This window comes from Phocoena sinus, chromosome X, assembly GCF_008692025.1.
Source record: "Phocoena sinus isolate mPhoSin1 chromosome X, mPhoSin1.pri, whole genome shotgun sequence".
NCBI lineage: Eukaryota > Metazoa > Chordata > Mammalia > Artiodactyla > Phocoenidae > Phocoena > Phocoena sinus.
Window position 1 is genome coordinate 45,385,348 of NC_045784.1, and position 11,842 is coordinate 45,397,189.

General features: G+C 42.3%; 1 protein-coding gene across 2 annotated transcripts; it reads right to left on the reverse strand.

The window, feature by feature from the left end:
• Window positions 1–945: 945 nt before the first annotated feature.
• LOC116747562 (diphosphoinositol polyphosphate phosphohydrolase 3-beta) lies at window positions 946–6,900 on the reverse strand. Of its 2 annotated transcripts, XM_032619937.1 has the most exons (2): window positions 6,262–6,900; window positions 946–2,128 (listed from the first exon to the last, which is right to left on the reverse strand). In XM_032619937.1, coding segments are annotated over exons 1-2 (495 nt in total). In that variant the 5' UTR covers window positions 6,756–6,900; the 3' UTR covers window positions 946–2,127. The 2 variants fall into 2 exon arrangements, with proteins under 2 accessions (XP_032475828.1, XP_032475829.1); XM_032619938.1 differs by lacking the exon at window positions 946–2,128 and having other exon boundaries at window positions 6,083–6,900.
• Window positions 6,901–11,842: the final 4,942 nt, after the last annotated feature.

Genomic DNA, 11,842 nt, shown 5'->3' on the forward strand with positions numbered 1-11,842 from the left:
CACAGGCTCTAGAGCACATGCTCAGTAATTGCGCCGCACAGGCTTAGTTGCTCCGCAACATGTGGGATCTTCCTGGACCAGGGCTTGAACCCATGTCCTCTGCATTGGCAGGCGGATTCTTAACCACTGCGCCACCAGGGAAGTCCCTTCACACTTATGAAGGTGTTTATCTTCCCTGGAAGGGACCTCCAATGCTCTTCTCACTTTCTGCCTGCTGCTCCTTGACCCACAAAATAAGTCAGGACAGACCCTATGTTTGTTGATTTCAGTACAGCTTCATTAACTCTGACCTAGAAAGTTTTAGCCTTTACAGAATTCTAAGCACAGTTCAAAACTGAAGGAATATCTGCAGTCTGTGAAACACAAAATGGTTCACTGCAGTCAAGAATGTTAACTACTTACTTTCTTGTGTCACCTACCTTCAAGTATAACTTTAAAATTAATGAATGTGTAACTAACACATTCTACAGCCATTATTCTTCTAAAAAGCTATTCAAGAAAAGCATTTTGTGGATTTTTATAATTCCATAAATTTGCTCTCTGGAGACTTCACCCCTTTGATTTTCACATTGATATGAACTGGACTTAAGTGTTGTCAAAAATCTTGCTCAAGAGAACATGAGGATTCATTCCCATTTTCCAACAGACATAAATAAAAATTTAACTCTTCTTATTTCCATGGGCCAAATTGAGAAAAAAACTCCTAACAATGGTCTGTAGCAAGGGAAACACTAACTATTCCAGGGTATGTTGCCCCTCTCTTTTTGGGCATTTGACCTCTTGGGCCAGAAATGGCACCCCAGAGCCCACATTTACTAAACAATCTAAAATTTTTCTTCTTCTCAATGTCTCATATATAGCTTTAATAAGAATTCTGATAACTTTTTGTTAACTTTTTATTATGGAAAATGTCAAATATACAAACGTGGAGAGAAACATATATAATGAACCATCATTTAACCATCACCCAGCTTCAACAATTATCAAGTCAAGGCCAGTCTTGTTTCATCAATATCTCCAACACAATTAACATCCAGACTTATTATTCTGAAGCAAATTCCAGACATCATTTCAACTGTAAATAGTTGAGAATGTATCGCTTAAAGATAAGGATTCTTATTTTCAACATAACCACAATACTATTATTCCAACTAATATCAAATATCAAGTCAATTTTCAAATTATCCAGATTGTATCAAAATGTATTTATTTTACAGTTTAGTCAAATCAGGATCTGAAAAAGATCCATATATTACAACTGGAAAAAGATCCATATATTACAACTGGTTAAGTCTCTTAAATCTCTTTTAATCTATAGGTTCATCCTCCATTTCTTTCATTCTGGCAATCATTTACTGAAGGTACTAGGTCATCTGTCCTGTAGTTTCCTGCAGTCTGGATTCTGCTCATATCATCTCTGTGATGTAGAGTAATGTTTCTCTGTTCCCTGTATTTTCTACAGATCAGGAGTTATGTCTAGAGGCACAGTCAGATTTAGGTTAAAAAATATGAAATATATTTTTTCATAGGTAGTGTAGTGTACTGCCATTAGCAGGCACATAATGTCTGGGATGACATAGACATATGAGTAAGAATTTTTGCTTTCTAATATCTCACAAATGCTTTTAAACACTTGTGTGACACCTGATGTACAAAAGCCACATATAAGCTAAACAGACAGCATTTGCTGTACTAACAGCAGATTAGAAGGTAAATGCTTTACCACTCAGTGTCATTACAAAATATTAATTTTTTAGACAAACCTTCAGTGATATCTACCATATTTCTAGTGATGTCTTATATGCTAGATATATAAAAAAAGACAAAGGAAATAAGTAAGGTCTTTGCACTCAAGGTCACATAACCTGGTGGGAAATACTGACATATAATCATAAAAGCACAAAAAAGGCCATAGGTGCAAAATTAGAAGTCTGTACAGATATAGTAGTAGTGCAACAACCTGGAGAGTAGTCATTGTAATAAACAGGGAGGAAGTGTCCAAAAGGATAGGACGAGCTGTGTCCTTGGGAGTGTGAAAGAGCTCACCTGTCTTCACAATTCCATTCATCATAGGGTTCACATACTTGATTCTTTCAAAGTAAATCTGAACAACATCTATGCCATTCACCTAAAAAAAAATATCTCATTAATAGTTTTATTGGTTCATCAATTCCTCTAGTCAACAAATATTTACTGAATTATGGTTCATCAACCACTTTGTATTGGAAAAGCCTTCAGTGAATTATCTAATGCAGTTCCACTATAAGGCCACATGAGAGCCTGAGGAATAACAGATTGTCTTGGTTAAAATATAAAGCTAAGAAATCAATACACTAGTATTACAGTGTTATAGAAAACACTAGTAGTAGACATTTATAATCTGTGGATCAATGACAGATGTCTCCAAATTTTAGCCACTGTTCTAGGCTCTGAGGATATGGGCAGGCTGAGTCCTAGTCCTCAAAGAGTTCATAGTCTAACAGGCCAAACAGTCATTCAGAAAGATGATTACAATACTAGAACAATGCTGAAAATATTTCCTGTTTTGCTTGGTGCTTCCACAAAACGAACCCTGAAAAAGAGAACTCTGGCCAGTTGTTAGTACTATAGGTTTAAAGTAGCATTTTCACCTTCCTTTTCCCAGTTAACAACTATTGATGGAGGAATCGCTCTTTCTTCCACCTAAAGGGAAGTGGGAGGAGCAGCTCCAGCTTCAGAACCCTTTACCCATCTGTCCCAGAAGGGCCCTCTAATGTTGCTAGTACTTTAGAAGCTGCCTATTCCTGTTGCTTACACGCGTGTGAGCCCGTGTGCACGCACACATACACCAATATTTATTTGATGTTTCTAAACACAAAAATGTTGAAATATTTACAGTTCTTTTAAAATTAAACCATACAACAGAATTCAAAATATTTATAGCCACCCCCATCCCTTTCAGAGTTACTTCTTTCAACAGTGATCTGATCAGCAAAACAGGTTTCTTAGAAAATATAATATATTGGGCATCCAGGGAAACGATATATCAAACATATCAATATTACCTTTACTCCAACATGTCTTAAAACTTTTGTTAAGGCACTTGCCCAGTTTGGGGGAAAAAATCTAGTCTTTAAAAAATATGCTGGAAACAAATTTCTACCTCATGTCTGAAAGTCTTAATTATCTTTGATCAATGCACTATTTCCTTTCTGGAGAGAATGAATTGAAAGATTCATCTGTACATTTTTAGTGTAATAATCTTATAAATAATGCATGGGTGCTATGTAATGACTGTAGGAAGAAAATTCCAACTGTTGATGGATCAAGTTCTTGGAGGATGGAGGTTAACTAGATACCATTTGGTTTGTTACCTCTGTGTCAACTGTTTTAAGCTGAATTCTTTGGATTTCTCTTTTAAAATGAAAGGCTTTTTAGGTTCTTTCATTTAACTTTTTCTTGACTGAACTCCAAAAGCATAACAAGACCTGCCCATGTGAATTTGAAAGCTTAAAGTGTGATAACTGTAAAATGTTCTTTTGCAATTTAGAAATGAAAGGAGTCTTACAGATTGCATAAATTGAAGATAATTGGGAACTGAAGATAATCCTAGCAAGTGATAGAACTCAGTACAAATCTTTCAGAATTAAATACAGCAAATATCTGCAGGCTAACAAGAGTTGATTAACATCAACACTGTACTTTTCACATTTGTCAAATACGAGTTGAAAAGTCAAAACAAGATAGTGCATTATTATCTCTAAGGATGCCATGTACAAGTTAAACCTCCCAGGTGCTTGTAGCAACATTTTAGATGGAGGCAGTATTATATATGAAATGGTCATAAAACAATAATCCAATTTCACTGCTGTTACTGTATACTTTGAAAAATTTCAGGTTACTGAGAACATCATTCATTGATTTGGATTGTTAGAATAGGAAACGTCAACTTGTGGGATTTAGAAAGTTTGTTTAAAAAATAAGATATCTTTCTGTACAAAAACATATTTTTGAAACACATATTTGATAATTCTACATAATTTTGAATATGAAATAATAATTGGTTTTTAAAATCTGTTCATTCTCTACTCATTCCTTTGGCAACATTAGTTTTGTCAATTACAATACGTACTTTATTTAGACATATTTCTATATAGCAAAGATCTTATTATAAAAATTGGCACCGAAGTTGAAAAAGAAAACGTAGTGATATTCAATTCTACCAGTGATTGTATTCTTTATAAAAGGTTAATTTATAGAATAAAAATGTGTTTAAATTACAGTTATTATCCACTTATATTATTATTGATCTGTAGAATATTTTTAAGATGTTAAATGTTATATATAGAAAGACATCCCCCACCCATACTCTTTTCACAAAGTAGGCATTTCCTCAACCTTCTTGAGAAAAGATCAAGAGTTCCAAGTTTCTAAACTTTCAAAATTTCTTAATACAGAGTGAATTAACAGTGACCCCCCCAAAAGTTAGTTGACTGACACAAAATATCTATCAATAATGATTAAGAAATATGACACATTCTAGGTTGCCCTAGAAATTAAAAATGATCTTTCTACGTACCAATATCCACTTCATGAAGTAGGCTTTACTCTACCTACTTACTATGGCTAGGGGAATAAAGGTAGTTCCAAAAGAAACCTATGCACTTTAGATAGGATCCATAATTTCAAGCAAGTACTGAAGCAAACATAAGCGCTTTTAACTTGGCACCCAAAAAAGTCTGTCATGTGACACAAAATCTTTATCCTAAATCTTTAGGAGAGATCAGCCAGGCGTCCTAACAGTTTGAGAAGTCTGTAGCAGCTGAATATCAAGAAAGCTAACTCACTCAACTGGGATGTAATTACCATATACTATTCTAGTCCTTTGGCTACTGGTATTCAGACAAGTTTAAGTGGACTATCACAAATTCAAATATGCGGACTTTCATTCAAAGACTAATTTGTATTGAGAGAATGTTGTTCTAGGGCACTGAGAAAGGAGCAATGGGAGTTGGAATTCAAGCATGCTAAATCACACTTGGAATACAGTTTTCATAGTATGTACATATTAGGATATGTACATAACAATACCTTCCCGAGAGGGCGATTACTCTATAAAATAATATTTTGCTAAGCTACATTTGGGCTAAATGGGAAATGGCTATTTCAAGTAAGAAGTAAAAAACTACCAGTTGTGAAAATGTTCTGAAAATCGAATTATCCACATATGAATTAAGCAGTTTCTGAAAAGGGCAAATTAGATCACATATCTGAAGATAAAATTATTGTTCAGTGTGGAAAGAGCACATGATGTAAAACTTCCCTGGTGGTGCAGTGGTTAAGAATCCACCTGCCAATGCAGGGGACACAGGTTTGATCCCTGGTCCAGAAAGATCCCACATGCCGCGGAGCAACTAAGCCCATGCGACATAACTACTGAGCCTGTACTCTAGAGCCCACGAGTCACAACTGCTGAGCCTGCGTACCACAACTACTGAAGCCCGCACGCCTAGAGCCCATGCTCCACAACAAGAGAAGCCACCGCAATGAAAAGCCCGTGCACCACAACGAAGAGCAGCCCCCGCTCGCTGCAACCAGAGAAAGCCGGCACGCAGCAACGAAGACCCAACACAGCCAAAAAAAAAAAAAAAATTCTTAAATACTTCTTTGAAATTCAACACTGGTCCTTCAAACCAATCCCCATCACAGAAGGGCTTGCTGACAAGGGCTAATGCTGTGAATGAGAAAACAACTTAAGAGAAAAAATTAATGAAGTTGCCATACAACCAAGGTGATCAGATTTTAAAGGCCTTCACTACAAAAAACCCACAAGACTGGTACCAAAAGTGCACATACGCACACAGACACACGCAGACACATATGGACACACACACACGTGTGAACTGTAAAGAAAAAACAAAACCACAACACGTATACACGTGTACACACACACACACCCGCCCCCCAAAGACTGGGTCAGCAGTTAAGGCACCTTTATAAAAAACAAACAAACCAACCAAAAAATCCCATGTGGCTTTGGCTTTCCGAAATGTGTTACAGTGCTACCAAGAAGCGATTCTGAAAGCATCTGAAAAACGTGCAAAATGTCTGAAAATTGCCTGGCAACTGAGACAGTTTGCAAGCGTGATTCAGAGGTCTGCCAAGGAAACAAAAGAAGCCTCCCTCCTCCCGGTGAGACCTCACACGGCACCAGGGGCGCTCCGGGCACTATTTACTGTCAGGTAGGTGGAAAGCAAGAGTCTGTGCAGGAGCGGTACATACTAGGGATCGCTCTCTGGCAGGGACGGGGCCATGGAGTTTCCACTGGTTGGGGAACCGCCCAGCTTTAGTTTTTGCAGATATTCGGCATGCACGGGCTTGTGGCACTGGAGAACCTTGATCGCATCTTCGATTTTGAACCACTCTCGCTTCCTCCCAATGCTAACCGAATCTTCCCAATCCTCCAGAATCTCAGTGACAGTCAGTACATACACGTACGTTCTGTGCTTGCGATCTTCGTTCTGCTCGAAAATGCCCAGGAGCCGGCCCAACTTCCCCTTGACTCCCGCCTCTTCGTACACCTCGCGGACTGCAGCACCGCCCGGCTCCTCCTCGGGCTCCATGCCCCCGCCCGGCACGATCCAGCGGTCCGGGTACCGACTGCTACTCACTAACAGCACCTCGTCCTCGCGCTCGCTCCGGAAGCACAGGCACGCCGCCCGCTTCTTGAACCCCTCCGGGTCGTAGGTCCGCGTCTGGTTCGGCTTGCACTTCATCCTCGAGGCCGCTCGCCGCTGCTCGGGTCCCCGCTGCCGCCGCCACCGGGACGAGGGACTCCGAGGTGCTGCCGAGAGAAAGGGCCGCGGCGAGGGGCGGCGAGAGAGAGACGCCTCAGCCCGCGAGCCCCGGGCGCTCGGGGAAGATGAGGCGGGGGCGGGGACGGAGGCGGGGGCGCGCGAGGTACGTCAGTCGGTCCGTCCCCCCGCGCGGCCGGGGGGGTCCCGGGCGCAGACGCCTGAGTGGAGGAGGCGCCACCGCCCCCGCCCCCATCCCCGCCTCCGCCCCGGAGCCCGCCACTCTGCGCGGAGCCCACCCGCGTCTCCGGTGCGCGTCCCCGTCCCTCCCTCCTCAGCCGACGGGGCCGGGGTTGAGCGAGGTGAGGCGCATTCGCGGGCGCGTCCGCGTCCCCGGGCACGTGCGCGTTCCCGTCGGAGGGCGGGGGGCGGGGGTCTCGTGGCTCCCGCAGCGCGCGGCGCCTGGGGCGCACTGCGCAGGCGCCCCGCACCTCCGGGCTGGGAATCTGCAGCCCCCGGGGTGAAATGTACCGCCTCGTGACCTGGGCCAAGCTTGCTTCCACGTGTGCCTTCGAGCCAGACGTGGCTGTGGCGCGGCCGGACGTTTCTCCTCACCCTCCCCACCAGGTTGCAGGAAACACACACGCAATCGTTTCACACACAGGACGGACGGTCAAGTGCGTGTGGTCCTCGTCATCACCCATAAGGTAGAGTGCCGGCTTACTTACAGGAAGGCCCCGGTTTTGTCAAGACGATCCTCAGTATTCTTGACAAAACAGTAGCTAATCTTTGCTGAGTCATATCATGCAGTTTTGTTTCTTCAGCAGGTTCTTCACCTTGCCAGGCATCTTGGCACAGCCCATAAGTGAACACCTTTCTTGAACCCCTATTGACATCTTACCCAACCTCTGGTCCTCGGTTTGCTCAGCAGTAAACTCCTCACCTACTTGGTTCAGACCTTTGCACTTTGGGTCATGTTCACCCAACAGCTGGAGAACCACCCAAAGCAGTGTTTTATTAAATCCCAGGAATCTCTCCCCTCCACACACTCCACCCTTGTCTCTCTTTCTCATTGAGAAGTACTGGTTGAGGCTTTGGGAAACATGCCTCTGGCAATCCCTTCATATTTTGCATGTTGATTTTTAGAAGCCTCCTGGCCAGGGACTCCAGCAAGGCCACTTGGTGCTCTCTCACCTCTGCCTGGTCATCCTGTCCCCTTGGCCAAGAAGTGGCCCTCCCACAGCCCCAGATGTAACAGCCTAAAGCCTTCCCCCTCCTTCGTATTTTTTCTTATGGTTTCCCTGCTCTCACAGTAACCTGTGGAGAAGACCTCTGATATCCCCTCCCTTTTGCCTTATTGCAACTTAGGCATCTTTGTCTCTCTCTTACCCACAGACCGTCTGCTGGCATCAGGCAAGCAGGATCACAACACCTCACTTTTCCAGTGAAATAATCCATTCATCAAGGGGAAATTGAATCGGAAAGGTATGTGGAAAATGGTTACGAAACATACAGTCCGGATTTTAAATAACAAGTTAGTTCAGCTTGCCAGTTTAGCTTGTTCCACGCCGTGTATATCCAAATAGCTCATAAAATTGACTCTGTTCCTGGTGGCAAGACTACCCTCAATATCTAGAAGTATAATAAGACAAAAATATATGGGCATAATATAATAAAACTGTATGAAGAAAATGGTAAAATGGAGAAATGAAGAGAATGACCTCAACCAATAGCGATACTAGTGCTAATGACCATATTTTACCGATATATGGATGATCAAGGAACATTTGGAGGAAGGCAACATACCATGATTAAAAACAAACTAGGAGGACTTCCCTGGTGGCCCAGTGGTTAAGACTCTGCGCTTCAATGCAGGGGGCACGGGTTGGATCCCTGGCTGGGGAACTGCCTCACGCCGCGAGGTGAGGGCAAAACAAACAAACAAACAAAACACAACAAGAAAAACCCAAAACACTGGGAAAATAGATTTCAGCACAGGCTGTATACCTCAGTGTGCCCATACTCACAAATACACAAATGATGTTAAACAACTAGAAACAAAATCCATTATAGTCAGGATCTAGGCAAATATACCAATTATCACCCATATTATTACATATCATTTTAGATTTTCTTTCCCGTGTAATGAGATTGTAAAGAGAAAAAAGCCTACCATTTTGGTAAATAAGACAAAATTGTCATTCTTAGCAGATGATAGGAATATATTCTTGGGAAACACCTAAGAAACGATGTAAAAATAGATTTCTTTAGGGCTTCCCTGGTGGCAGTGGTTGGGAATCCGCCTGCCGATGCAGGGGACACGGGTTCGTGGCCCGGTCCGGGAGGATCCCACATGCCGCGGAGCGGCTGGGCCCGTGGGCCATGGCCGCTGAGACTGCGCGTCCGGAGCCTGTGCTCCGCAGCGGGAGGGGCCACAATGGTGAGAGGCCCGTGTACGGCAAAAATAAATAAATAAATAAAAATAAATAAAAAAATAAATTTCTTTAAATGGTAGAAGTTAATAAACATTAACATTTAAAATCCCAAGAGCTTTCATGTATGCCAGCAATAACCCTGTAGAAAATATAATGGGGAAACGATGGCATCACAGTAGCAATATCAACCACTACAAAGTAAACAAAATACCGAGGGATCCTAAAAAATATGGTTAGGGCATTGTAGTAGAAAATGAGAAAACTTGTACTCAACTCTAAAAGATATTTGAATAAATCAAGAGGAACTTTAGCAAAGCTGGGAGATTGGACTGGTGTCTGCAGGGAGGTGTGGACCAAACAGGCCCCAGCCACATCACAAGTCTGCTTCACAGTTACCAGGTACTATGTCCTTGTCTCACCAGAGGTGCCGTTTTATAGTCTGCTGCATCACTCCCACATCAGATTATGCCTATGCAATATGTCTGTGCTGGGGGTGGGGCATATTTATTGGAAGGGGGAGGAGAAGCAACATTATAATATGGAAGGAGGTAGAGACTGAATTCCTACTGGCAAAGTCATAACATGTTCCTGGATAAAGAGATCCACAGGTTGTAGGTTTAGTGCAATGCCAAGGAAGTTTTCAAATTAGTTTTTTTCCAAATTTTATAAAATAATTTTATTTTCCACCTGTTAAAACAATAGGGCAAGACAGTTTTAACTTTTTCTAAAGAAGAGTAGAAATCTTTTTTGGGAGACCAGCACTCTGCTGTCTGGTTTATCTATAGTTCATTCTTTCTCCACTGATGAACAGGGTTGTTTCATGAGCCACTGTGGTAGCAGACTGTTACAGCAACAGCTGTGATACGTGCATGCCTCCCACATTGTCCTTGGCCTTGGCACGGAGCTTGCTTTGTGCCATGGGACCATAGCAAGTGTGAAGCAAGCAGAGAATTGAAAAGTGCCTGTGCACTGGGGTTTGCCCTCTCTTGCTGCTCTTGAAACAAGATGACAACAATGTGAAGAAGCCTGGGCTAGGTGAATGATGAGAGATCCACAGTCCATGCATTGCCTTCACCCCACCTTACAGTGGATCCTTTGCCAGAAATGTAGGTGAGACCATCCTAGACCATACAGCCCCCAGCAGAGCCAGTTAGCCGATAGAGCACTGACCACGGATGCATAAGTAAGCCCTCTGAGAAGAGCAGAAGGACCAGTCACCCGAGCCCAGCTGAAGTCGCTGGGCTGCAGAATTATGAGCAGAAGAATCAGTTGTTGTTTAAAGCCACTAAAATTTGGGGTGGTTTCTTATACATCAAGAGCTAGCTGACACCACCATTAACTGCCATCCATCAAAATCCAACCAAAAATAAAGAAAGTATGTTTCCCAGTAGAAATTCCACCTCTTCTTGAAGAGGTTGCCATTGAACTTTCCCTGGAGTCAGAAGGAGAGGGATGAAGTTAAGACATGTAATATTTGTACGTGTCAGTCTTTGTGCCAGACCCTGTGTTGAGCCCTGTATCCTGTTTAACTGACAGCCCATTAAATCCTAAGGAGACAGTTATTATTTCCGTTTCATAGAAGAGAAGGCTTAGAGTGGAGTTAGTATTTGAATTCAAGTCTTCATGTCTCTATAGCTGTGCTCTCACAAAGTCACCATGTCTTGTCAAAAGGATTCTTTTTATCAAGAGCTACGGTTTGTTGTGGCATTTAAAAAAATTTATTTTATTGAAGTGTAGTTGATTTACAACGTTGTATTCATTTCTACTGTATAGCAAAGTGATTCAGTTATACATACGTATACATTCTTTTTCATGTTCTTTTCCATTATGGTTTATCACAGGATATTGAGTATAGATCCCTGCGCTGTACAGTAGAACCTTGCTGTTTATCCATTCTATATATAATACTTTGCATCTGCTAATCCCAAACTCCCAATCCATCCCTCTCCCAGCCTCCTCCCCCTTGGCAACCACGAGGCTGCTCTCTGTGTCTGTGAGTCCTTTTCTGTTTCGTAGATAAGTTCATTCGCGTCATATTTTAGATTCCACATATAAGTGACAGCATATGGTATTTGTCTCTCTGTTTCTGACTTACTTCACTTAGTATGATAATCTCTAGGCCCATCCATGTTGCGGCAAGTGGCATTATTTCATTCTCTTTTGTGGCTGAGTAGTGTTCCATTGTATATAGGACCACATCATCTTTATCCATTCCTCTGTCGATGGACATTTAGGTTGTTTCCATGTCTTGGCTGTTGTGAAGAGTGCTGCGGTGAACACTGGGGTGCATGTATCTTTTCAAGTTATGTTTTTCTCCGGATATATGCCTGGGAGTGGGATTGCAGGATCATATGGCAACTCTGTTTTTAGTTTTTTTGAGGAACCTCCATACCGTTTTCCACAGTGGCTCCACCAGTTTACATTCTGTTGTGGCATTTTTGGATGACGTTCAGAGTTGACTTCTTAGGTAAGGTGTTCATTTGCTAAGGGTCACTGAGTTCAAAGGAAGCTATTTCCACTCTGGATGTTCTTCTCCTGAGAAATATAGTGAAAAGCCCACCTGAGGGCCCATCTCACTCCCACCAATGAAGGATGTCACCTTGACACGTTACTTAACAACTTGAAGTTCAATTT

Excerpts from the sequence above, each read along its gene's own strand:
- LOC116747562 (XM_032619937.1), bottom strand. The coding sequence starts at position 6,755 with ATGAAGTGCAAGCCGAACCAGACGCGGACCTACGACCCGGAGGGGTTC.